This window comes from Pelodiscus sinensis, chromosome 23, assembly GCF_049634645.1.
Source record: "Pelodiscus sinensis isolate JC-2024 chromosome 23, ASM4963464v1, whole genome shotgun sequence".
Taxonomy (NCBI): domain Eukaryota; kingdom Metazoa; phylum Chordata; order Testudines; family Trionychidae; genus Pelodiscus; species Pelodiscus sinensis.
In genome coordinates this window covers 5,284,866-5,310,479 of record NC_134733.1, presented here as the reverse complement: position 1 = coordinate 5,310,479, position 25,614 = coordinate 5,284,866, and the positions used below count along the sequence as shown (strand labels likewise).

The 25,614-nt window shown below is 65.5% G+C and overlaps 1 protein-coding gene across 9 annotated transcripts in view; it reads right to left on the bottom strand.

Annotated features, from left to right (window-relative positions):
• Positions 1 to 25,614, bottom strand: part of CROCC (ciliary rootlet coiled-coil, rootletin) — an 82,903-nt gene that overhangs the window by 32,835 nt on the left and 24,454 nt on the right. For all 9 annotated transcript variants that reach the window (XM_075906404.1, XM_075906400.1, XM_075906399.1 and 6 more), the window contains 18 exons: positions 24,880 to 24,963; positions 24,374 to 24,471; positions 23,342 to 23,507; positions 22,601 to 22,707; positions 21,977 to 22,204; positions 20,642 to 20,738; positions 20,277 to 20,381; positions 19,100 to 19,348; positions 17,999 to 18,198; positions 17,647 to 17,829; positions 15,608 to 15,752; positions 12,876 to 13,022; positions 11,907 to 12,137; positions 6,282 to 6,475; positions 4,247 to 4,374; positions 3,668 to 3,837; positions 1,524 to 1,703; positions 14 to 148 (listed from right to left, as the gene is read on the bottom strand). In XM_075906404.1, coding sequence (XP_075762519.1) covers positions 14 to 148; positions 1,524 to 1,703; positions 3,668 to 3,837; positions 4,247 to 4,374; positions 6,282 to 6,475; positions 11,907 to 12,137; positions 12,876 to 13,022; positions 15,608 to 15,752; positions 17,647 to 17,829; positions 17,999 to 18,198; positions 19,100 to 19,348; positions 20,277 to 20,381; positions 20,642 to 20,738; positions 21,977 to 22,204; positions 22,601 to 22,707; positions 23,342 to 23,507; positions 24,374 to 24,471; positions 24,880 to 24,963 — 2,847 coding nt within the window. The remainder of the gene's footprint in view (positions 1 to 13; positions 149 to 1,523; positions 1,704 to 3,667; positions 3,838 to 4,246; positions 4,375 to 6,281; positions 6,476 to 11,906; positions 12,138 to 12,875; positions 13,023 to 15,607; positions 15,753 to 17,646; positions 17,830 to 17,998; positions 18,199 to 19,099; positions 19,349 to 20,276; positions 20,382 to 20,641; positions 20,739 to 21,976; positions 22,205 to 22,600; positions 22,708 to 23,341; positions 23,508 to 24,373; positions 24,472 to 24,879; positions 24,964 to 25,614) is intronic.

Below are 25,614 nucleotides of genomic sequence, written 5' to 3'. Positions count from 1 at the left end.
TGCCTGCACCAACCCGGTCCTGCTCCTGCCGGCTCATGGCCTCTCGCTTCTGCCGCTCCAGCTCCATGGTGACGCTGGCGAGGTTGTGCTGGGCGCCCGTCAGCTTCTCCGACAGGAGGGTCTTCTCCGACTCCTTGAGAGACAGTGCCTGCATGGCCAGAGAGAGGCCTGACAGTGATCACAGCACGGCAGAGACATTCAGCAGGCACATGGCGCTGGGGGGGGGAGCGAGACCAGGGGGAGGAACACGGGGGCTGGGAGCAGCCCACAAACTAGGAGCTGCATTTACACACAGCTGTGTGGGCCTGGTGGTCTCTCACACACACACACACACACACACACACACACACACACAGCCTTCTCCCTTTTCTAGGCAATGCTCAGTTTTAAATCTTTTTCTTGTTTCCTTCTTTAGAATGGACTCAAATCTTATTTTGCCCTCCAAAGGCTTTTGCATCTGCACTTTCAACACCTCCATTCCCAGGAGTGGCACGTTATCTACACACGGGTCACAATATGTAAAGCAGAAGAGAAGTTTCTCTTTGTGCGTGCGTGAGCCGGGGTTATGTTTCTATCGTATTACGGGGGGTGTCTAATATAATACCATTATGTTAACCCGACTGGTACGATTGGTAATACTAAGGGCTCAATTGTCGGATGCATATGAACTGCATTTGCACAGCGTGGAGGGGCACTGACCTTGTGCCACCCAGGACAGGTAGTAGTTAACGCAGTGCAGCTTAGTGGTTGCTCTAATTTACACCCCTAAGGAATCGACTCCTAGCAGAGGCTTGCATGGAGCAATGGAGGTTTGGAGGTTGCCTAGGGAGGGGGTGGAAACTCCATCGCTGGAGATAGTGAAGAGCAGGTTGGACAGACGCCTGCCAGGGATGGTCTAGCCCCGCGGTTCTCAACCAGTGGTACGAGCACTCTTAGGGATCCTCGAGAGAAGTCTGGGGTGACGTCAACACAACGGAAATTTGGAGAAAACGGAATTTTTGTTGGAAGTTTGACGGCGCTGGATTAGTTTTGTACTTTTTACACCCACAAATTTCATCGCCAGCCCGGCTACGATTAAGTTGTTCAAACAAATGTGTTGCAATGGTAGAAAAAAAATGTGCATCTGAAAACTGTCGGTACTGGGGGCACGTCTAATTTTTTTTTTTTTTGGCAAAAGGGGTAGTTTATAAACAAAGGTTGCGAAACATTGGTCTAGACGGTGCTTGGTCCTGCCGGGAGGGCAGGGACTGGACTCGATGTCTCTCGAGGTCCCTGCCAGTTCTAGGAGTCTATGGTTCTAAAGTGGCCACAAATACAGACAGGGGTTGGAGCCCTGGGTTGCTGGGGAGTGGGAGGGAACGGCAGCAGCTCTTCTGCCTGCTGGGAGCCAGCACACGCTGGGGGTCTGGCTGCTGCTGCCACCGAGCGCCTGCCAGGATCCGGCCCCAGCTCTGGGCTGGAGTAAATGGGAGCCTTACCCCCGGCTCGGGCAGCACCGCCAACCCCCTGGCCCCCTTCCCTACCTGCTGCTTCTCGTTCTCCGCTTGCAGGAGGCTCTCGTCCCGCTCCTGCTGCAGCGCGGTGATCTCCTCGCTCAGCTCCTCCTTCTCCGCCTCGCAACGGGCCAGCAGCTCCTCTCGCTCGCGGCTCAGCCGCTGCAGCAGCGCCTCCCGCTCCGACGCCAGCTCCAGGCGCACCGCCTCCTGCCCGGACCAAGCAGCAGACGCCAGGGCTCTAGGCACAGGCCCGCAGCCACAGCTCCGGTGCGAGCCCTTCCCCGTGGCCTCGGTGGCGGGAGCCCAGGCAGGTGGGTATGAGCCCCGGCACTGACGCAGCGGGTTGGCTCCGCCTTTGTAGGGCCCGAGGAAACTCGCCAGCAAGCCACACGGACCAGCGTCGTTGATGCTGGTGAGTTCTCCAGGGACCCCGGAGGGCCTGGCAGAATCTGTTGCCCCTCGGCCACTAGCCACCCCGTTGCTGACCAAGCACATTCCTCCTAGGGGCCCAGATGCCGGCTGGGCTCCAGCCAAGGCTTTTCCACGCTGGGGTTATTTTTTCAGCGCCAGAGCAGCTGCTCCAGGGCGGGCCTGGAGCGACCCGGCTGGCCACAGCGCGAGTTGCCCCGGGGCCGTTTCACACCAATCCAGCCCACCGGGCCCTGGAACTGGAGCAGAACTTCGGACAGAGAGCGCCCCGGCCTGGACAGCCAATGGGACGGACTCACGTCCACACGCACCAGGGCAGCCCCCCTGACGCGGGCCGGAGCCAGCCTGGGGTCTGCCCCCAGTTTGAATCAGAGAGCTCCCGAAACGAACACCCCCCCCCCCCGTCCCAGCAGACACAGGAATAGGCAGGCTGGGGCCTGCGGAGGCCCAGCCCCCCCAAACGGCTCTGCCGAAGCCCCTGAATCTGACTCCTGGCCCCCTAGGCGGCTCTTCCCAGTTCTACTGGGGCCCCTCAATCTGGCCTCCGGCCCCCCTACCCGTCCATCCTTCGACGCCTCCTCAGCTCCACCGAGGCCCTTCAATCCTGACCAGCTGCGCCCAAGGCCTTTGTGCCAGTCCTGCTCTGCCGACCCCCCCCGCTAGCCCCGACCGTGGCTGCCCGTCTCCAGAACCGGCCAGTCGTCCTGAATCCTGCGACTGAGACCCCCAGCGACCCCCCAAAGCCACTTCCCGCCCTCAGTGGGGCTGCAACAGCTTCGAGCACGTCGGAAAGATCAAGGAACTCAGTGGTTCCCAAGCTGTTTTGATAGCGGGGACTGGCAAACCCAGACACACTTCGCATTCTATTTGCATATTTGCATATTCATTATGCAAATTATGGACCTGCAGGTGAGGTACTGCTGGTCTGCCAAAAGCTCATCCCCCAGAACCCCAGTGCCTGTCCTAACTCCTAGACCTGTGGGTCCCAACTGGTGGCCCGTGGTGACTTTTTTGGTGGTTCACAGGATCATTGTCCAAAGTCCACGAAATTTGTGATTGGCCTGGTGGTCTGTGGACTGAAACGAGTTGAGAACCCCTGCCCTAGACCCTCCACTACCCCCCAGAGCCAGCCACTGACATCACGGTCCCTGCATCCAACCCCCCGTGCCAGTCTCCTGCCCCCAGAGCCCCCCAGTGCCAGCCCCCCACCCCAAACGCCTCAGTGCCAGCCCTGCCCCCATGGCCCCCCCACTGCGAGTGCAGCCTCTGGAGTCCCCCAGCACTAGCCTGGCCCCACTCCTCACCTAGCCCTGCGCCACACCCGGCAGGGGCGGGGTCTCCTCCCAGTTGGGGGGGGGCGCTTCCCTGCGCGGTGGGAGGGCCGCACGAGCAGCTTCACCCAGCCCTCCTGCCGCGTGGGGGGGGGCTCTTCCACGGCCCCCAGAGCCACCACGGCCCGGCGGTTGGGAACCGCTGAAGTCACTGACCCGCAGCAGCAAACGGCCTCGGCCACGCAGCTGGGAGCCAGGCCCAGCTCCGTGATGGAGCCAAAGCAGGAGGAGGATCCCAGGGACCCTCGCTGCCTCTCCCCGGAAGCCCACGGAGGGATTCGAGCTCTCCCCCCCGCAGGGCCTACGCCGGCCCCACAGATGTTGCCGTTGACTCGGACCGAGCCTGGGCAGCGGGGGCGCGTAACGTGGCGCCGGCTGGAGCCCGGCCCGGCGCCTGCCCCAGGGCCGTACCTTCTCCCTGTGGAGCCGCTCGACGTCCTCCTCGTACGCCGCCTGCTTGTTCCGCAGCACGAGCTGGGCTTCCTGCTCCACCTGAGCCAGCTTCTGAGCCAGCAGCCCCGTCTCCCTCTCCAGGCGGGCCACCTCCGTCTCCCTCTGCTGCCGGGCGCTGGCCAGCTCCACTGAGGCACAGCAGGGCCAATTAACACCTCCCGCCCCAGGGGAGATCTCCAAGCCGCCCTTCCCCAGGCGTGGGAGCCTTGGCAGCGTGGGAGGGGCGGGGACCGACCACCCCTGACCTGTGCCCAGCCCCGACACCGGGACTTTCCGCAGGGCTCCCAGCGCCACTCTCCCCAGCTCACGGGGCACAGAGAGCGGCAGCTGCCTGGCGTCCCTGCACGCCACGCCCCGACTCCCTGCCCGGTCACCCGGCCAGCCAGTGGCAGAGGCAGGACGAGACGTCCCGGCCCTGTCTCCTAGCCACTGGGCCAGACTCCTTCTCCCTCAGTCCAGCCATTCCAGACGGGGCCGCCGGCCGCCGCTCGGCCCATGAGGGATGGGAGGAAGGAAGCGGGTGGGGCAGCCAGGTACCCTGCATGGTCTCCTTGGCCAGGAGCAGGTTCTGGCTTTCGGCCTCCAGCTGCTCCTTCCGGGCGTCCAGCTGAGCCAGCTGCTGCTGGAGGTCAAACAGGCTGGTCTCCAGGGCATCCTTCTCCGACCTGGGGAGGAGCGAGCAGAGTGAACCCACCCGGGGAGGGGGAAACCCGTAGGGCCCGGACGGGGCTAGCGCCAGAGCCCGGCCGGAGGAGCAGGCCCCCCATGTGGTAGGCCCTGGACCGAGCCGGAGTAAAATGGCTCCCACAGCGCTGACGACCGAGGTCCTGTGGGTCCTGGCAGGCGGTGGCCCGAGTGGGAGGACGACCGGCTCGTACCGTCGCCACAGAGCCCCTGGGGTCCCTGCAAGGCGGCGTGGAAGACCCCAATGCGCCCTCCGGCCAGGGGCCCAGTGAATTCAGAGCCCCTGGACGCTCCCTCAGCAGCCCCTGCCCCCGGGCTGGGGAAGGGAGACGCCGGGGGCGACGCCTCAGGGGGCCCCCAGGAGCCTGCACTGCGAGAGCCCCCCTGCAGATGTACCAGGCAGCAGTGAAGGGCCCCCGCTTCCCCCTCACACCTCCTGACAGAGCCGGGGCAGCGGCAGCACGGCCCAGGGAAGGGCCAGCCCCGTCCCCGCCAGGGCGGGGGCACAGAGCCCGGCTCCAGGAAGCAGGCAAGGAGGAGGGGGGACAGGGAAGGCCGGAGCTGGGGGAGACACTGACCTGCTGGGCCATTGCAACATGAGAGATTCCATCTGCTCCCATTCGGCACGGCTCGGCGCTCCCCCCGCCCCGACCTGACACAGCCCGTCCCTCCCGACTGTTTGCAAACACTGCTCCCTAGTAACCATCACACACACGAGTGCACACGCACATGCACGCGCACACCCCGGCAGCTGCTCCACGGAGAGCTCGCTGTGCACCTGGCCCCGTGACACCCCACATGCACCTGGCCCCTGCCCCGTGACACCCCACGTGCACCTGGCCCCTGCCCCGTGCCCCATGACACCCCACGTGCACCTGGCCCCTGCCCCATGCCCCGTGACACCCCACATGCACCTGGCCCCTGGCCCCGTGACACCCCACGTGCACCTGGCCCCTGCCCCGTGCCCCGTGACACCCCACGTGCACCTGGCCCCTGGCCCTGTGACACCCCACGTGCACCTGGCCCCTGCCCCGTGCCCCGTGACACCCCACGTGCACCTGGCCCCATGCCCCGTGACACCCCACGTGCACCTGGCCCCTGCCCCATGCCCCGTGACACCCCACGTGCACCTGGCCCCTGGCCCTGTGACACCCCACATGCACCTGGCCCCTGCCCCGTGCCCGTGACACCCCACGTGCACCTGGCCCCTGGCCCCGTGACACCCCACGTGCACCTGGCCCCTGCCCCGTGACACCCCACATGCACCTGGCCTCTGGCCCCGTGACACCCCACGTGCACCTGGCCCCTGCCCCGTGCCCCCATGACACCCCACGTGCACCTGTCCCCTGCCCCGTGGTTCCGTGACTCACCACGCCTGGATCCAGTGGCTCCAGGAGCCTCTCTCGACCCTCCCAGCTGGAGTAGCAGGGACCAGGGCGCCTGGGAAGCCTCCTGCCCTCTCACCTCCCACCCTGCACCCTTGCTCTCGGCCCACCCGCCCACCCCAATACGTTGCTGGGCAGGGGCACATGCAGCTACGCCCCAGCAGGCTGCACCCGTTGGCGGCCCCGATAGCACCGTGCGAGCGCACAGCGCGGCAGAACCCATCAGTGCTCTGAGGAGCAGCACACAGGGGAAGTGGGGGGGTGCCGCCTGGCCATGGCAAGGGCCCGAGCCCCCATGGGAAGGGGGCAGGGAGCCACGGGCTGGCCACTGCACCGACAGGAGGTGCCAGGGAACCCTTCTTCCCCCCCCCAGCTCCAGGATGGCCCTGGCCACGTGCGTGCCCCCAAGACAGGGAGCCCAGCGCGGATCCCCATGCCCAGCACCCGGGGCAAAGAGGGGGGCTCACGTCTCCAGTCCCAGGAGGGGCCCCGCTGGAGCTTACCGAAGGCCAGCGACTTCCTCCGCCAGCCCCCTGTTCTCCCGCTCTGACGCCGCCAGCTGCACCACCAGGCTGGCCTTCTCCTTCATCAGCGCCTCCTTCTCCCGGGCGGCCCGCAGCAGGGCCTCGGCGTGCCGCTCCTGCTCCCGCCGCACCTGCCCCAGCTCCTCGCCGGCCGCGCTCCTCTGGCGGGACAGCTGATGGGCCGGGACAAGGACAGAGCTGAAACTGGGAGGCACGGCCCGGCCCTGGGCACCCAGCCCCCAGCAGGGAGGGAGCCAGGCTGCAGCCCCTCTCCGAGGGACCCATCTCATCTTTTGTGCCCGCCTGTGGCTCCTGATCCCAGAGCTCGCCACCCTGCTCCGCTGCCCTCCGCTGCTGGCTCCCAGCACCCCCAGCCTGCTCCCCCCTCCCCCACCCTGCGCTGCTGGCTCCCAGCACCCCCAGCCTGCTCCCCCCTCCCCCACCCTGCGCTGCTGGCTCCCAGCACCCCCAGCCTGCTCCCCCCTCCCCCACCCTGCGCTGCTGGCTCCCAGCACCCCCAGCCTGCTCCCCCCTCCCCCACCCTGCGCTGCTGGCTCCCAGCACCCCCAGCCTGCTCCCCCCTCCCCCACCCTGCGCTGCTGGCTCCCAGCACCCCCAGCCTGCTCCCCCCTCCCCCACCCTGCGCTGCTGGCTCCCAGCACCCCCAGCCTGCTCCCCCCTCCCCCACCCTGCGCTGCTGGCTCCCAGCACCCCCAGCCTGCTCCCCCCTCCCCCACCCTGCGCTGCTGGCTCCCAGCACCCCCAGCCTGCTCCCCCCTCCCCCACCCTGCGCTGCTGGCTCCCAGCACCCCCAGCCTGCTCCCCCCTCCCCCACCCTGCGCTGCTGGCTCCCAGCACCCCCACCCTGCTCCCCCCTCCCCCACCCTGTGCTGCTGGCTCCCAGCACCCCCAGCCTGCTGACCACCAGGGACCCCATCTCCACCCTGCTCCTCTGCCCCACACTGCCCGGCCCCCAGCACCCCCAGCCTGCTCCCCCCTCCCCCACCCTGCTCCTCTGCCCTGCGCTGCTGGCTCCCAGCACCCCCAGCCTGCTGACCACCAGGGACCCCATCTCCACCCTGCTCCTCTGCCCCACACTGCCCGGCCCCCAGTACCCCCAGCCTGCTGACCCCTCCCCCACCCTGCTCCTCTGCCCTGCACTGCTGGCTCCCAGCACCCCCAGCCTGCTGACCCCTCCCCCACCCTGCTCTGCTGGCTCCCAGCACCCCCAGCCTGCTCCCCCCTCCCCCACCCTGCTCCTCTGCCCCACACTGCCCGGCTCCCAGCACCCCCTGCCTGCTCCCCCCTCCCCCACCCTGCTCCTCTGCCCCACACTGCCCGGCTCCCAGCACCCCCAGCCTGCTCCCCCCTCCCCCACCCTGCTCCTCTGCCCCACACTGCCCGGCTCCCAGCACCCCCAGCCTGCTCCCACCTCCCCCACCCTGCTCCTCTGCCCTGCGCTGCTGGCTCCCAGCACCCCCAGCCTGCTGACCCCTCCTCCACCCTGCACTGCTGGCTCCCAGCACCCCCAGCCTGCTCCCCCTTCCCCCACCCTGCTCTGCTGGCTCCCAGCACCCCCAGCCTGCTCCCCCCTCCCCCACCCTGCGCTGCTGGCTCCCAGCACCCCCAGCCTGCTCCCCCCTCCCCCACCCTGCGCTGCTGGCTCCCAGCACCCCCAGCCTGCTCCCCCCTCCCCCACCCTGCGCTGCTGGCTCCCAGCACCCCCAGCCTGCTCCCCCCTCCCCCACCCTGCGCTGCTGGCTCCCAGCACCCCCAGCCTGCTCCCCCCTCCCCCACCCTGCGCTGCTGGCTCCCAGCACCCCCACCCTGCTCCCCCCTCCCCCACCCTGTGCTGCTGGCTCCCAGCACCCCCAGCCTGCTGACCACCAGGGACCCCATCTCCACCCTGCTCCTCTGCCCCACACTGCCCGGCCCCCAGCACCCCCAGCCTGCTCCCCCCTCCCCCACCCTGCTCCTCTGCCCTGCGCTGCTGGCTCCCAGCACCCCCAGCCTGCTGACCACCAGGGACCCCATCTCCACCCTGCTCCTCTGCCCCACACTGCCCGGCCCCCAGTACCCCCAGCCTGCTGACCCCTCCCCCACCCTGCTCCTCTGCCCTGCACTGCTGGCTCCCAGCACCCCCAGCCTGCTGACCCCTCCCCCACCCTGCTCTGCTGGCTCCCAGCACCCCCAGCCTGCTCCCCCCTCCCCCACCCTGCTCCTCTGCCCCACACTGCCCGGCTCCCAGCACCCCCTGCCTGCTCCCCCCTCCCCCACCCTGCTCCTCTGCCCCACACTGCCCGGCTCCCAGCACCCCCAGCCTGCTCCCCCCTCCCCCACCCTGCTCCTCTGCCCCACACTGCCCGGCTCCCAGCACCCCCAGCCTGCTCCCACCTCCCCCACCCTGCTCCTCTGCCCTGCGCTGCTGGCTCCCAGCACCCCCAGCCTGCTGACCCCTCCTCCACCCTGCACTGCTGGCTCCCAGCACCCCCAGCCTGCTCCCCCTTCCCCCACCCTGCTCTGCTGGCTCCCAGCACCCCCAGCCTGCTCCCCCCTCCCCCACCCTGCGCTGCTGGCTCCCAGCACCCCCAGCCTGCTCCCCCCTCCCCCACCCTGCGCTGCTGGCTCCCAGCACCCCCAGCCTGCTCCCCCCTCCCCCACCCTGCGCTGCTGGCTCCCAGCACCCCCACCCTGCTCCCCCCTCCCCCACCCTGTGCTGCTGGCTCCCAGCACCCCCAGCCTGCTGACCCCTCCTCCACCCTGTGCTGCTGGCTCCCAGCACCCCCAGCCTGCTGACCACCAGGGACCCCATCTCCACCCTGCTCCTCTGCCCCACACTGCCCGGCCCCCAGCACCCCCAGCCTGCTCCCCCCTCCCCCACCCTGCTCCTCTGCCCTGCGCTGCTGGCTCCCAGCACCCCCAGCCTGCTGACCACCAGGGACCCCATCTCCACCCTGCTCCTCTGCCCCACACTGCCCGGCCCCCAGTACCCCCAGCCTGCTGACCCCTCCCCCACCCTGCTCCTCTGCCCTGCACTGCTGGCTCCCAGCACCCCCAGCCTGCTGACCCCTCCCCCACCCTGCTCTGCTGGCTCCCAGCACCCCCAGCCTGCTCCCCCCTCCCCCACCCTGCTCCTCTGCCCCACACTGCCCGGCTCCCAGCACCCCCTGCCTGCTCCCCCCTCCCCCACCCTGCTCCTCTGCCCCACACTGCCCGGCTCCCAGCACCCCCAGCCTGCTCCCCCCTCCCCCACCCTGCTCCTCTGCCCCACACTGCCCGGCTCCCAGCACCCCCAGCCTGCTCCCACCTCCCCCACCCTGCTCCTCTGCCCTGCGCTGCTGGCTCCCAGCACCCCCAGCCTGCTGACCCCTCCTCCACCCTGCACTGCTGGCTCCCAGCACCCCCAGCCTGCTCCCCCTTCCCCCACCCTGCTCTGCTGGCTCCCAGCACCCCCAGCCTGCTGACCCTCCCCCACCCTGCTCCTCTGCCCTGCACTGCTGGCTCCCAGCACCCCCAGCCTGCTGACCCCTCCCCCACCCTGCTCTGCTGGCTCCCAGCACCCCCAGCCTGCTCCCCCCTCCCCCACCCTGCTCCTCTGCCCCACACTGCCCGGCTCCCAGCACCTCCTGCCTGCTCCCCCCTCCCCCACCCTGCTCCTCTGCCCCACACTGCCCGGCTCCCAGCACCCCCAGCCTGCTCCCCCCTCCCCCACACTGCCCGGCTCCCAGCACCCCCAGCCTGCTCCCACCTCCCCCACCCTGCTCCTCTGCCCTGCGCTGCTGGCTCCCAGCACCCCCAGCCTGCTGACCCCTCCTCCACCCTGCACTGCTGGCTCCCAGCACCCCCAGCCTGCTCCCCCTTCCCCCACCCTGCTCTGCTGGCTCCCAGCACCCCCAGCCTGCTGACCCTCCCCCACCCTGCTCCTCTGCCCTGCACTGCTGGCTCCCAGCACCCCCAGCCTGCTGACCCCTCCCCCACCCTGCTCTGCTGGCTCCCAGCACCCCCAGCCTGCTCCCCCCTCCCCCACCCTGCTCCTCTGCCCCACACTGCCCGGCTCCCAGCACCCCCTGCCTGCTCCCCCCTCCCCCACCCTGCTCCTCTGCCCCACACTGCCCGGCTCCCAGCACCCCCAGCCTGCTCCCCCCTCCCCCACCCTGCTCCTCTGCCCCACACTGCCCGGCTCCCAGCACCCCCAGCCTGCTCCCACCTCCCCCACCCTGCTCCTCTGCCCTGCGCTGCTGGCTCCCAGCACCCCCAGCCTGCTGACCCCTCCTCCACCCTGCACTGCTGGCTCCCAGCACCCCCAGCCTGCTCCCCCTTCCCCCACCCTGCTCTGCTGGCTCCCAGCACCCCCAGCCTGCTGACCCTCCCCCACCCTGCTCCTCTGCCCTGCACTGCTGGCTCCCAGCACCCCCAGCCTGCTCCCCCCTCCCCCACCCTGCTCCTCTGCCCCACACTGCCCGGCTCCCAGCACCCCCTGCCTGCTCCCCCCTCCCCCACCCTGCTCCTCTGCCCCACACTGCCCGGCTCCCAGCACCCCCAGCCTGCTCCCACCTCCCCCACCCTGCTCCTCTGCCCTGCGCTGCTGGCTCCCAGCACCCCCAGCCTGCTGACCCCTCCTCCACCCTGCACTGCTGGCTCCCAGCACCCCCAGCCTGCTCCCCCTTCCCCCACCCTGCTCTGCTGGCTCCCAGCACCCCCAGCCTGCTGACCCTCCCCCACCCTGCTCCTCTGCCCTGCACTGCTGGCTCCCAGCACCCCCAGCCTGCTGACCCCTCCCCCACCCTGCTCTGCTGGCTCCCAGCACCCCCAGCCTGCTCCCCCCTCCCCCACCCTGCTCCTCTGCCCCACACTGCCCGGCTCCCAGCACCTCCTGCCTGCTCCCCCCTCCCCCACCCTGCTCCTCTGCCCCACACTGCCCGGCTCCCAGCACCCCCAGCCTGCTCCCCCCTCCCCCACACTGCCCGGCTCCCAGCACCCCCAGCCTGCTCCCACCTCCCCCACCCTGCTCCTCTGCCCTGCGCTGCTGGCTCCCAGCACCCCCAGCCTGCTGACCCCTCCTCCACCCTGCTCTGCTGGCTCCCAGCACCCCCAGCCTGCTCCCCCTTCCCCCACCCTGCTCTGCTGGCTCCCAGCACCCCCAGCCTGCTGACCCTCCCCCACCCTGCTCCTCTGCCCTGCACTGCTGGCTCCCAGCACCCCCAGCCTGCTGACCCCTCCCCCACCCTGCTCTGCTGGCTCCCAGCACCCCCAGCCTGCTCCCCCCTCCCCCACCCTGCTCCTCTGCCCCACACTGCCCGGCTCCCAGCACCCCCTGCCTGCTCCCCCCTCCCCCACCCTGCTCCTCTGCCCCACACTGCCCGGCTCCCAGCACCCCCAGCCTGCTCCCCCCTCCCCCACCCTGCTCCTCTGCCCCACACTGCCCGGCTCCCAGCACCCCCAGCCTGCTCCCACCTCCCCCACCCTGCTCCTCTGCCCTGCACTGCTGGCTCCCAGCACCCCCAGCCTGCTGACCCCTCCCCCACCCTGCTCCTCTGCCCTGCGCTGCTGGCTCCCAGCACCCCCAGCCTGCTCACCACCAGGGAACCCAGCCCAGCCCCGTACCTGCCCCAGCTGCTCCTGCAGCTGCACCCTCTCCTTCTGTAGAGCCAGCAGCTCCCGCTCCAGCCTCTCCCGGCTCCGCTCCACATCCTGCAGGGAGCGCTCCAGCCCCTGCCTCTCCGTGTCCAGCTCCAGCTTCTCCTGCTCCAGACGGACCAGCTCGTCGCGGATCGAGGCCTTTTCCTGCTCCACCTCCTGCTTCTGCCCCAGCAGGGCCACCTTCTCCTCCTCCAGCTGCCAGGGTCAGGAGAGACCATCAGACCATCACTGGCCTCGGAAACACAGCTCCCACCCCCGGTATTTGGGCCCCTCCCTGTCCACGCCCGGCCCCTCTCCTTCTCCAGGGGCCTCGCCCCTCGGTCCAGGACCCCTGAACCAGGCCAACCCTCCCTTGGTCTAGGACAGACGGGACTAGGGGGCTTCTCCTCCACTGAGGCTACGTCTCCACTACGAGTTTTCTCGGCCAAAAATATGCTAATGAGGGACTCATTTGCATGAGTCGCACTCTCATTTGCATATTTGCTGCCAATCCGTTTTTATGCCGGGGGGGGGGGAGGGGGGTTTGCCCACAAACAAGCAGCGTGGACGTTTTCTTTCTGCGCAAAACCCCCTTTTCCCACAAGATCCTTATGCCCCCAAAAAGGGGGTTTACCGATCTTGCGGGAACAGGGGTTTTTGCACAAAAAGAAAAGATCCACGCTGCTTGTTTGTGCGCAAAAACCCCCGGCGCAAAAACGGAGCGGCAGAAAATATGCAAATGAGATCACGACTCATGCAAATAAGTCCCTCATTAGCATTTTTTTTTTTGCCGAGAAAACTCGTAGTGTAGACGTAGCCTGAGGCTCCCCTGGGAGAGCAGAGATTCAGACCGATGCTCTTTTCCCCCCGGCTGCCTGCCGAGGTCGGGGTCCCCCAGCAGGAGGCTCCCTGGGGTGCTCCACCCCACCCCCCGCAGCTCCCGGCGGCACCAACCTGGCTGATGATCCTGTTGAGCTCGATTTTATCCTGGGCCAGCCCCTCGTTCAGGGAGCTCATCTTGGACAGCGAATCGCGCAGCGAGGCCTCCTCCGCCTTCAGCTTGTTAGCGGCCAACTCCAGCTCGGCCCGGCTCGTCTCCGCCTGGGAACAGAACCGCCGGAGTCACGGCAGCACAGCGCCCAGGATTCCCCGCCGGGACTGGCGGCAGGGAGCAGGGAGCCTCCCGGAAGGAGAGGATGCAGACGGGGGTCTGAATCCGACAAGCCCAGCGGAGGGCAAGGACCCTCTCCCAGCCCCTGGGCAGCCTCCCCCATGGCCCAATGCCGCAAACTGGCTGCAAACTGGGCAAACTGGCTGTGCCCTCCAATGGTTAGGGCAGGTCATGGCATCCTGGGGTCTATTCTATCTGGAGGGTTGCGCCCGGTTCTGGCCCCCCACTACAGAAAGGACGTGGACGCATTGGAGAGGGTCCAGCGGAGGGCAACCAAAATGAGGAGGGGGCTGGAGCACATAAGAGGCTGAGGGATTTGGGCTTATTTAGTCTGCAGAAGAGAAGAGCGAGGGGGGATTTGAGAGCAGCCTTCAACTCCCTGAAGGGGGGTTCCAAAGAGGATGGAGAGAGGCTGTTCTCAGTGGTGACAGATGCAGAACAAGGAGCAATGGTCTCAAGTTACAGTGGGGAAGGTCTAGGTTGGATATTAGGAAAAACTCTTTCCCTAGGAGGGTGGTGAAGCCCTGGGCTGGGTTCCCTAGGGAGGGGGTGGAATCTCCATCCCTAGAGGTGTTTAAGTCCCAGCTTGACACAGCCCTGGCTGGGTTGATTGAGTTGGGATTGGTCCTGCCTTGGGCAGGGGGCTGGACTTGATGCTCCTGAGGTCTCTTCCAGCCCTGGGATTCTATGATTCTACGATCCCAGCTGTGATCCTGACTAGCTCTGTGACCTCAGGCAAGTTCCTTTCACCCCTTTGCATCTCCAAGGGCCTCCAAGCACTGTCTAAATCAAGGGCACAGCACCTGCGAAGCCAGGGGGTAACCTTCACCCCCTCTGACAGAAGCAGCAATAGTCAGTAGCCTGCACAAAAGCCTGCAGCAAATCCGGTTTGAAGTAATTATTTGAATTTCCACCGTCCCGAGGAGCCCCGTAGCTTGCACCTCATTGTGCTAGGCGCTGTACAAACCCAGAACAAGACGGCCCCTGCCCAAATTGCTGGCAGTCTTAGTACCAGGCAAGACAGAACAGGTGGCTACAGACAGACAGAGGAGTATCGTGAAACAATGGTAGTCAGCATGATACACAACAGGATGCAGAAATCCTGCTTCCTGGTCTTGTGTTGTAACCACTAGGCAGCATTCCCCCCGCAATGGGAACAGCATCTGCTCATCAGATCGGGCAGTTGTGAAGCTCTGTGTGTTTGCAGGTCTTGCTGCTCTCGATTCGAAGGAGGTGTGCACCCCAGAATTGGACCAAGCTGATTAGAGCATTCCACCGCCATGAATTAATAAAACAGAACACCCTCTCGTTAAGATTTAATTGGACCATGCGGGGCTTCTGGAGGAACGCTCAAATGCTAGCGGCATGCTAACCGTTTCTGCTAATCGCAATGGAAGGAGGGGAGAACAAGAGTCAATAATCTGCGACCGAAGGAAAAGAAATAGCTGGGAACCCTGAATCGGGGCCTCATTGGTGTAGATTCTATAGAAGCTTCTGATCTGAGACCTGTTTGTGGAGATGTAGTTAAGTAAAGTCAGGAGAGGCGATGCCCCAGTCGGGGTCCCTGGTTTGTAAAAGTTTGTTATAAAAAGACTAGATAATAGAGCGCACTGTGGAGCGTTCTCTGAAACTATCCAGAGAGGTTTTCTCCATACAACTTACTCCCAGGTGGGGAAGTGACCGGCCATCCCTGCTGGAAATGACTCAAAAGCATCTCCGATTCTAGGCAATTGTTTGGGACGCTCTCACTCTATCGCTTGGGTCTGCGTGTGCTTCAATCTGGGGCGGCGCCGTTTCAGATCAGAGCTTGCTGACTTGCATTAATCTTTCGACCGACAGAACGGCCACGTTCCCATGGACTTATTCCTGACTCCATGTGACGATGCGTCAGGGTTCCTCCGATCCTGCAGCCCCGTAGCAGCAAGAACAGACTCCGCCAGCCAGTAGAATAGAGGGGGTTTATTGCTTCTCCCGGATACAGCACAGCCTAGACGTGACGTGGCTACAGGAGTCTGGACCAGGATGCCTCAGCCCCCTTGAGATGGGGTCCCTGGGCCCCTAGATTCCAGCCCCCTCTTTAGACTGGTTCTTTCATGATTCCAGCCCCAGACTGCCCCATCCCCCAACACTCACTTCCTAGTTCCCGCGCTGCCCTCAACCAGCCCGACCGGTTGGGTCTTAGGCAGCCCACCTGCTGGGCACCCACACCCCACAGCCCAAGCACAGTGACCAGCAAGGTACTGACACTATATCACACTCCACCTGGAGGGACAGTTGAGTTCTGAAAACCCCGAGTAACAGCTTAAGAGGAGAGGGGCTAGAAGGGGGAGAATCCTTAGTCGAGATCTCCTGGGGGAGCTGCCCTGTAAACAGATCGGTAGATGGGAAGAGGAAAAGCGAACGCCGCGCCCGTCTCGCCCGTCCCAGCCAGGCCACGTGGCTCCTGAGCCCCACTGGAGGACCTGTCCCTGCCCCTCCGCAAGCCCCTAGTGCCTCTCATGGTGCAAAGACCCACCTTGCCAAGAGCCTCTCCCATCTCCACCTTCTCATTCTCAGACACCTCCTTCTCCAGCGTGGCTTTGTGCAGGGCCTCCTTCACGAGGATCAGCTCCTTTTTCAAACTGGATTTCTTCAGTTCCAGCTGCTCCTGCTGTTTGTGGCTGCAGGACACAAAGAGGCATCACACACAACCCCATCCATCAGGGGACCTATAACCCCCCACCTCCCTGCCGGAGCCAGCTCGGTCACTGGCGAGCCATGCAGGGAGCACACCAGAGGGACGTTGAATAGCTTTGTGGAGCGAATCGCCCCATGGGTGGGACTCTGCAGGCTGAGTGACACGCAAAGTCAAACGAGATGATCTGCTCTTGGAATCTATGTAGGGCGTACTTTGTGCTGGGGTCTGCTGGGGTGAGCCCAGCATCTCTGGGCCCGGCAGCTCGGAGCCCAGCACCTCTGGGCCCAGCAGGTCAGAGCCCGGCACCTCTGGGCCTGGCAGGTCAGAGCCCAGCACCTCTGGGCCCGGCAGGTTGAAACCCAGCACCTCTGGGCCTGGCAGGTTGAAGCCCAGCACCTCTGGGCCCGGCAGGTCAGAGCCCGGCACCTCTGGGCCCGGCAGGTTGAAACCCGGCACCTCCGGGCCCGGCAGGTCAGAGCCCGGCACCTCTGGGCCCGGCAGGTTGAAGCCCGGCACCTCCGGGCCCGGCAGATCAGAGCCCAGCACCTCCGGGCCCGGCAGGTCAGAGCCCAGCACCTCCGGGCCCGGCAGATCAGAGCCCAGCACCTCCGGGCCCGGCAGGTCAGAGCCCAGCACCTCTGGGCCCGGCAGGTTGAAACCCGGCACCTCCGGGCCCGGCAGGTCAGAGCCCGGCACCTCTGGGCCCGGCAGGTCAGAGCCCGGCACCTCTGGGCCCGGCAGGTCAGAGCCCAGCACCTCTGGGCCCGGCAGGTTGAAGCCCGGCACCTCCGGGCCCGGCAGATAAGAGCCCAGCACCTCCGGGCCCGGCAGGTCAGAGCCCGGCACCTCTGGGCCTGGCAGGTTGAAGCCCGGCACCTCCGGGCCCGGCAGATCAGAGCCCAGCACCTCCGGGCCCGGCAGGTCAGAGCCCAGCACCTCTGGGCCCGGCAGGTTGAAGCCCGACACCTCACAAAATTAAGCTGTAGCCATGCTGATCCCAGCACACGAGAAAGACAAGGTGGGCGAGGTCATATCTTTTATTGGACCAACTTCTGTCCCTGAGACAAGCTTGGGAGCATCTGCAGAGATCTTCACTGCTTATGCTCGACAATCCGTCCTGCCTTGTGAGCAGCCGTGACACCCTGCGCACCTTCCCCAGGCATGAAGAAGAGCTCCGTTGGCTTGAGAGCTTGTCTCGTTCACCATCAGAAACTGGCCCAAGGAAGGATATTACCTTGCCCGCCGTGTCTCTCTCTGAGGCTATGTCTACACTGCGTGTTTTTTTCTGGCAGAACAGATGCAAATGGAGTGCTCATTTGCATATCTCGTGCTCTCATTTGCATATCCTCTTCCGATCCTTTTTGCGGAAGAGGTTTTTGCAATAAAAAGCCCCATGTAGACGGGGCCAGTTGTCGGGAAAAAAAACCCTTTTGCGCAAGATCCTTTATGCCTCAAAAAAGGAGGTTTACAGGCTCTTGCGCAAAAGGGTTTCTTTTCCGACAAATGGCCCTGTCTACACGGGGCATTTTTTTGCAAAAACCTCTTCCGCAAAAAGGATCGGAAGTGGATATGCAAATGAGAGTGCAAGATATGCAAATGAGTGCCTCAAGATTTGCATATCTTCTGCCGGAAAAAAATCACGCGGCGTAGCCAGAGTGATGAGAAGTGAGCAGACGGCAGGACACGCTGGGCCCCCGGTTGGGAGTGGGGCGCTGGGCGTGGACACCGGCAGGGCTTGCCGTGTGTGCTGAGAGAAGGGCTGGCACATACGAGCACCAGGCGAGGGGGCCGGTCGCTGGAGGAGGGCGCACGAGGGGCCCATCTGAGGTTTGGGCTTTGCTCCGTGCCTACCCTCTCCCCACTCTCCCCGCACCCACCCGCGCTCGATCTCCTTCTGCGCCCGCTCCGTGTCCTTGGCCATGTCCTCCTTCTCGTCCTCCAGGTGGTCCCGCTGCCGCTGCAGGTCGCTGTTGGCCAGCTGCAGCCTCTCGCTCTCCTGCCGTAGGGTCTCCACGTGCTGCTGCAGGGCCTGCAGGCTCCGCTCCAGGTTGCTCTTCTCACTGACAGACAGGCCCAGACGGACAGATTTTGGGGGGACTGAGAACCCTTTTAAAAACACAAACTCCACCCCCTTCCCTCTTCGCGGGCGCGCCGGCTGCGGGCGCCTGAGACAGACTCCGCCACACGCTGGAGCCCGGGGGCAGGGTGGGGGAGCTCCCATTTACGTACCTGCCCAGCAGGTCGGCCGAGGCCCGGAAGCGGCTGGCCTCCCGCACGGCGTCGTCCCTGGCCCGCAAGGAGCGGTCGACGTTGTCCTTCAGCTGCAGGATCGTCTGCTCCAGGGAGCGCCGCTCGGCATCGCTCTCCGCCAGCTGCTTCCTCAGCGAGCTCACCAGCTCCTGGGTGGCTTCGTACTTGCCTCGGACGTCCTAGAAACGCCAGCCAGTCAGCTCCCTCTGCGGCGCCCCCCATGCTGGCCACCCCCGGGGCACCCCGCTGCCCGCACCCCCTGCCACGGTCTAGCCACGGTCCCCACACCTCCTGCATGGCTAACCACGGTCCCTACCCTCTGGATAACCATCTCCACAGAACCCTACACCCTGCCAGGCACGAATCCCCTAGGGCTTCCCGGCCCTCCGTCTGCCCCTTCAGGCTCCTCTAACAGCAGCCCTGTTCCCTTCCCGCTCCCCGAGTGGGCCCCCCAGAAATGCAGCCTCAGCAACGCAGCCATGGACAGCGCTGGTGGCTCAGCCCCCTCATTCCATGCAGTCTCGCAGGGCTGGGGAGCCGGTCTGGTTTGGGAAGCCCTATTGAGGGCTGGGAGGTGGCCATGAAACTAGATGGGTTTATGAAGGGGATGGTTTGATGAGGTAACATGATCTTGGTAACTAATTGACCTTTCATTATCAGTGGGAAATAGGTCAATGGAGGGATGATAGGAGTTGCTATAGAGAACTTTCTGGGTGTCTGGCTGGTGAGTCTTGCCCACATGCTCAGGGTTTAGCTAATCGCCATATTTGGGGCTGGGAAGGAATTTTCCTCCAGGGTAGATTGGCAGAGGCCCTGGAGGTTTTTCGCCTTCCTCTGTAGCATGGGGCACAGATCACAGCTGGAGGATTCTCTGCATCTTGGGGCCTTCAAAGTATTTGAAGGCTTCCATATCTGAGATATAGGTGAGAGGATTATTCTAGGAGGGGTGGGTGAGATTCTGTGGCCTGCACTGTGCAGGGGGTCGGACTAGATGATCATAATGGTCCCTTCTGACCTTAAAGTCTATGAGTCTATGAAGGACCCATGGCCATGTGCTCTGGGAGAGACCGCCCCCCTCACCTGCAGCTGCAGCTGCCTCTTCTGCAAGGCGGAGTGCACCATGGCCAGCGTGGAGTCGGAAAAGGCTGGCGAGAGGCTGCGCCGGGGGGAGGAGCTGCGCCGGGGGGAGGTGCGCCGGAGGGGGGACGGCGTGCGGAGGCTGGAGGAGAGGCCCCGCAGGCTGAAGCCCGTGGTGTCGCTCTCCGACACCTCCATCATGCGCTCCGTGCCCGTGAGGTGGATGGCGCTGTCGGCGTCGGAGAGGACCGCCTGCGGAGGAGAGACCACAGCGCGCCGCTGGGTACAGGCAGGAGAATGCCAAAGTCACGTCCCTGCGCCCAGCGTCCCAGCCACAGTGCGGGGCACGGCCCCTGACGCGGCCAGCACTCAAAGCTCGACGGGAGCAGGCCCCGTTTTCCCAACAAACGAGTTGTTTCATTCACAGCTTTCGATGCCCGGAGGCGGGGTGAATCAAGTAGCAGATTGAGTTAGAAAAAAACGTTACAAAAGCCAGAGCGTTTCATTCCGAACACAGTGAAAAGTTGGACACGGACCCTTTCGTTTCCGCTTCCAGCTTTTGCCAGGTTTCAAAGGTGGGAAACTCCTCCCACCCCAAAATGAATGTGAAAAACATCAGAAAGAGAAACCACTCTGGGAACACTCAGACCTTTTTTTTTTTTTTGCCCCAGCTCTTTGTGGGAAGACCTTTCTGTTTGGTTTGAATCGAACAGGATTTTTCTCCACCTTTTTCAGTTCAGCCCCCACCCTGCAGCTGATCCGTTCGCTGCCCTGCCCATCCACTGGGTGCCTCTCCCAGGTCGGATTGGCAGGGATTTGGGAGGGCTCTCCCTTCCCCTGCCGCAAGTGAGACGCCGGCCGCTTGCCTGGATCATGAGGGTATTTCACTGGATTGATTTCCTGCCATTGCAGGAGCCTCGGGTACTGGTGCACCTGAGTCTCTCCTGTTCTCTGTCTGGGGCATGTAATGGGCGAGTCTCCTGTGCACTGTAAAACTGCTCCGGTTTCAGTGCCTGGGTTCAGTGTGCGGGTGCTGGCGGCCTGTGCTACACGGGAGATCGGGGTAGACGATCCGGTGGTTCTTTCTGGCTGTACATTCTGTGACACTGTGACTGTCACTGCTCACTGCTCGCAGACCCCAGGGGTGCCCTGCCTTGCTCACGGGACCCGCCCCCCGTACCTGAGCCAGGTCTCGCAGCGTCTGCTGGAGCATCTCCGACTCCGTCCGCAAGGCCTCGATCTCCTCCGCCTCCAGCGCCGCCTGCTCCTGCACCCGCGTGGCCTCCTGCAACCAGAGACCCGGCATCAGCAGGGAGTGCTCGGTCTGGCCCACAGGTCCCTCCTGCCCCCAGCGGGGCCGAGAAAGCCCAACGCTGGGCTGCGATCAGCCCGATCCCACGGGGAAGAGGCAGGTGAGCCCTTCTCCGGAGCACAGGCACCCGCTGACGGAGACAGAGCCGGAGGCTCAGCCGCTGCATCGTGGGTTCAGCGGATCTCGGCACCTCCGGGAACCAGCGACGCCACAGAAGCCGCCGAGTCCCTCACCAGATTTTCCAGCTTCTGGGTCAGCGTCTCAATGGTCTTCTCCTTCTCCGAGTTCTGGGCTTTCAGGCGGTCCAGGGTCGCCGTCATCTCAGCGATTCTGGAGCAAGGCAGGGACGGGGGGCGGGTCAGGGCGAGCAGAGCAGCAGCAGAAGACACACGCTCTATAGCATAGGGCCAGAACCCAATGGACACGGGCCGGCCAAGCATTTGGAGGCCCCTGGGGCCCCATCCAGGCTAGAGAGCAACAGCACCCTGGGAAACCCCCCAGCCCACAATCCCGGCCCAGACGTTCCCTCCCCTCTCCCACTTCAAGCAAGCCCTGTCCTGCTAACGTCCTAAAAATCCCTGCCCCTCCCAGATTCCCCAGCTGAGCTCTAGTAAGAGACCAGGCCTGAGGACTCCAAAGAAGGGCTTTGCAGGAGCTAGCCCGTCACGTGTCTCCGGCAGCGCTGTGCAGCCCGCTGTTAAATCGCGGCGGGGTGGAATTATTGGCCTCCGTTATTAACCCATCGGGAGGCTTTTCCTAGGTCACTAACCAATTGGCGGGGGGAAATAGGGACACCGGGTCAGGAGAACCGAGAGCCCCTCAAAGGTCAATGAGCCAGAGGAGTCCCAGGGCTGGGGGCTGAGCATCGCGGCTCCACAGGGCTCCGGCGGCAGGGCGGGCGGGAGGTTAGGGCTCCCGGCAGTTCTAACACGGACACACGGACTCCCCTGGCAGAGGCTGGGGCCCTGGCCCCTCCTTCCCTGTGTGACGGCGCGTTGGGGGTCCCCCGTCTCCTACACCCCGAAATGGCACAAACAGACTGCACCAGCCGGTGGAATAGAGGAAGTTTATTGCCTCTCCAGGATACAGCACAGCACAGATGGAATCTGGTCACAGAGCTGGGCTAGGATGCCTCAGGCCCCCTTGAGATGGGGGAGACTGGGCCCCTAAACTCCAGCCCCTTTCCCTAGGCTCTCCTCCATGCTCCCAGACAGCAACTAACTAACCCTCTTCCAGCCCTGCCCCCCAGCCAGGGCAGCATCCACCTTCCTTTGTTCCTCTCCATGGGGGGTGTCTGGCCATACTGGTTGAGAGGTCCCTTTGCATAGTGACTCATCCTGTTTTGCTGGGTCATGGTACCCACGGCAGCCAGTGGGGGTTACCCCAGAGCCAGCAGCATAGAAGCCACCCAGGTACCCCCACTACATCACACCCTGTCAGCGGGATACGCTTCACCCATAGCCCCGTCCGCCAGGCCCCACGCTCCCGGATCTCCCCTGGGGCCACCACAGCCCGGCGAGTCCCAGGGTTCAGGGCCCGGGACGCCGGCCTTGGTCTGGGGTCCGTACCTGGTGCCGAGCTCTGCTTTCTCCAGGTCACACCTGACCTGCAGCTGGATCATGTCGCGCACCTTGTCTTTCAGCTGCTCCTCCAGCTGGGCCAGCAGCAGGGCCTGCTTCTCCAGGGCCGCGCCGGCGCTGCTCTCCGACAGACGCAGGTTGCTGCTCAGGTTGAGGCAGGAGGCGTGGATGGTGCGGCTGCACCGGCTCAGCTCATTGTTCAGCTCCGACAGGTCCCTGCTCCGGGGACACAGAGAGGGGCGTTTCCGGGGGCCCTGGCCTCTCCAGGAGCCCCCTGCCCTGTCATCTGCAGGGCTCCCGCCCAGGTGGCCTGACGGGGTCTGAACCCAGCGGAGCCCGAGCGTTGAGAACCTGCGCTCCCCCACCAGGGAGACGGTCACTCTCGGCAGGCAGGCCCGGCAGAAAGGAGGCCAGGCAGCCGCACACGGCTCCAGGGCTGCGAACGGGTTTGTCTGGGAGACTCTTCCGTTCTCCGCACTCTGGGTGTTCTCCCAGGGATCCTGCGGGCTCCGGGCAGCTCAGGCAGCTTTCCCAGGCCCAGCTCCTTGGGCGGTTAGAGGAGCCCAGAAGCCACCAGCCCCATGCACGTCCCTGCCCCACCGCCCTCCTGACCTCTCGGTCATGGTCTTCATCTCGCTGAAGTGGCGCCGGAAGCCCACCGCCTGCCGCCAGAGGGTCAGCAGCCGGCTGTGCTCGTTGCTGAAGTAGGTGTTGAACGACTGGGAAGGGAGGGAAGAGGAGACGCCGTGACAGCCGGGCCCCACACGCCAGGGCCCCCCTCAACGCCTCCCGGCCAGGGCCACACACTAAGGGGCCCGGCCAGCACGCCCTGGGGATGCCCAGGCCACAGCAGCCCACGGCCACGAGGCACCAGGCCGTGATCCTCTGTAACGGCCCACACGTGAGCGAGCCCGGCTCCGTGGGGCGCTGCGTTGCTCTCGGCATCCTGCAGGGGCCGTGGCCACTGACCTCGGTGGCTGCTCCAGGCAGGGCCGGACCACAACGTTTGGCACCTAGGCGGGGAGCTCAAATGACGCCCCCGTGCCCCCTGGCTGCCAGCAGCAGACACAATTTTCTACACGCTGGGTCCTAGTGGCGCCCCCCACGGTCTGGCACCTGAGGCGGCCGCCTCAGTTCACCTCATGGTAGGGCCGGCCCTGTCTCCAGGCAGGATTCGTAGCAAGAGCCAAGTGTATCGGCATTTTGACGCTGCAGGATCCCCTCCCCCTGACAAAGGGCTCTGCTCCCACAGCAGCCCTGAAATGCAGCCACCTCTGGGGCGACGCAGGGCCCGCTAGCCCAGCAAAGCCGGAGCAGAGCGCCCTGGCCACCCTGACTCTCGCCTGCCCTGACCTCCTCCTCTCGCCTCCACTCCACCTCCCGCTGCTCCAGCTCGTCGCGCGCCTTGGTCCAGTCGGCCGTCAGCTTGCGGATGTCCTCGCTGAGGGCCTGGTTGGCGGTGTTGGCCTGGTCTAGCTGCTCCCGCAGCATGGCGTTGACCTGGGCCAGGCTGGCGCTCCTGGGGGCGGGGACACGAGGAAAGCGTCAGCGCCCACCGAGACAGCCGGGGCTCAGGAAACGAGGGGCCCACGCAGAGGTGGGAAGGGACCGACGCTGGCAACAGGCCCGAGGTAGGTGGGACCTGGAGCACAGCTCTGAGGCGCAGAACAACCCAGATCCGGACACGTCACCGGGAACAGGACAATCGCTGCCCAGCTCAGGGGCCTTCCCGGCAAGCGTCTCGGGGCCCCTTCCAGACACTGACTGAGCCTCACCCTCCCCGCCCCCCGACTGCCAGGCAGCCACCTCTGGGGCGCAGCGTAGGAGCTGCACACAACAGGGAGCAGGCAAAGAGCCCGTCCAATCGAATCTGCGGAGGAGATCTGGGGCAGCCAACGCAGCACGCCGTGAGGGAGTGTGGCCCTGAGGCTGGGGTGACTGCCCGACTCGGCCAACGCAAGAGGCCCAATAATGGGCGCGCTCAGGATAGCTTTACGCTGCCAACACCTGGCACCTCCATAGCATGGCGCCCCTCAGCCTGGGCTAGGGGTTCGTATGGACTCCTGGGGGCAGGGGGGTGAAAGCCAGCCCCCCCCAGCCACTGACGGGGTCCTGGGAGGCCTCCAGTCCAAATAGTAACGCAGCCTGACCAGCTCCAGGCACAGGGGAACGCTGGACCCCAGGGGCAGACTCCTGGCGTGGCCCCGTGCTCCGAGGAAGCTGCCCTCTCGCTCTCCAGGTGGACGGTGCAAGCCGGGCCCAGAAGAATGGGGCTCCGAGGAGGCGGCTGCCCAGCCCCATGTGCACCCCAGCGCCCAGTGTGGGGCCCTGTGGACCTTCCAATCACCAGCTGTAGGGGAGCCCCCCCCCCCCCCCCGGCCACACCTTTGCTGCTCCTCCTCCAGCCGGATGAGCGCGTTCTCCAGGTCGTTGCTGTGCTCTTCGTCCTGGCGCAGGCGCGAGTCCGTCAAGTCCAGCCGGCTCTGAGGGAGGGAGCAGGCCGGGCCCGGTGAGCGGGGGGCCGCGGGCCCTGGAGAATGACGCCGTCCCTTCAGCGACCCCCAAACGCCACCCCAGCCCTGCCTGGAGCCACCGCCACAAGCCCCTCAGGCCGAGGCTGCAGGGCCAGCTGAGGAGCCGGCTGGCGCATCCCAGACTGCAAGAGGTGCCACCGAGCAGACGGCCCCTGGCCGGCAGGCACAAAGCAACGGCAGGTGGAACCCACTCTGTGCCGCCTGGCGCCACCCTCGCTTGGCTCAGAGCGAGGCCTTCCTGGCTGGGGCAGCTGCTGCGCCCGCTGGCAGATCCAGAGGTCGCTGGCAAGGACCCACCCAGGGGACCATTTCACGAGCAGGGCGGGCCCCACCGAGCTGCTAGCGGGCGACGCTCACCGTGAGTCGCTGCTGCTCCAGCTCGGTTGATTTCTCCAGCAGCTGCTGTTCCGCCTCCCCACACTTCTTCTTGTACTGGAGAACCTGCAGGAACGCCACAGCTCAGGGCCGCGCCAGCCGGGCCCCGGACACACGCTCCAGCCGCAGCACGACAGAGAAAACGCAGCCCCCGCCCTGCGCCCGCCCTGCCCCTCCCATGGGGCCCCGCACTTCGGAAATCCCAGCTCCTGTCAGCCCACCCCTGGCAGGCCCCTGCCACCCCCGGCCACCTTAGCTCGACGCGCCAAGGCATTTCTGGCAGTCCCTGCTGGCGCGAGGCTGGAGCCTTCAAGACGGGCCCCCTGACCCATAAGCTGAGAATCTTCAGCTAAGTCCAGCAGGGGCCTAGTTCTCCCACGACTGTCCCTTTCCCTCTCCGTCAGGGCCCCGCCGCCCGTCATCTGGTGGGAGCCCTGGGCGCCGGAGCAGCTCTTTGACTCTTCTGTGACCTCAGGGAGGGTCAACTCACCTGAAGGCTGCTGCACTGAGCCCCCTTCCATGTACGGTTTGAGGGCTGGGGGCACCTTCCAGCCCAGCCCAGCCCTGCCCTCTAGGCCTGGACAGCTTTGCTCCATCCTCCTTATATTCTGTGCTGTGCAGGGCGCTGGGATGGCTGCCACCCTCCTCCCCAGAGGTGGCCGCACATAGGTGCTGAATAGCCGCAGCCAAACCTACAGCCTCCAACCCCCCCAGCCA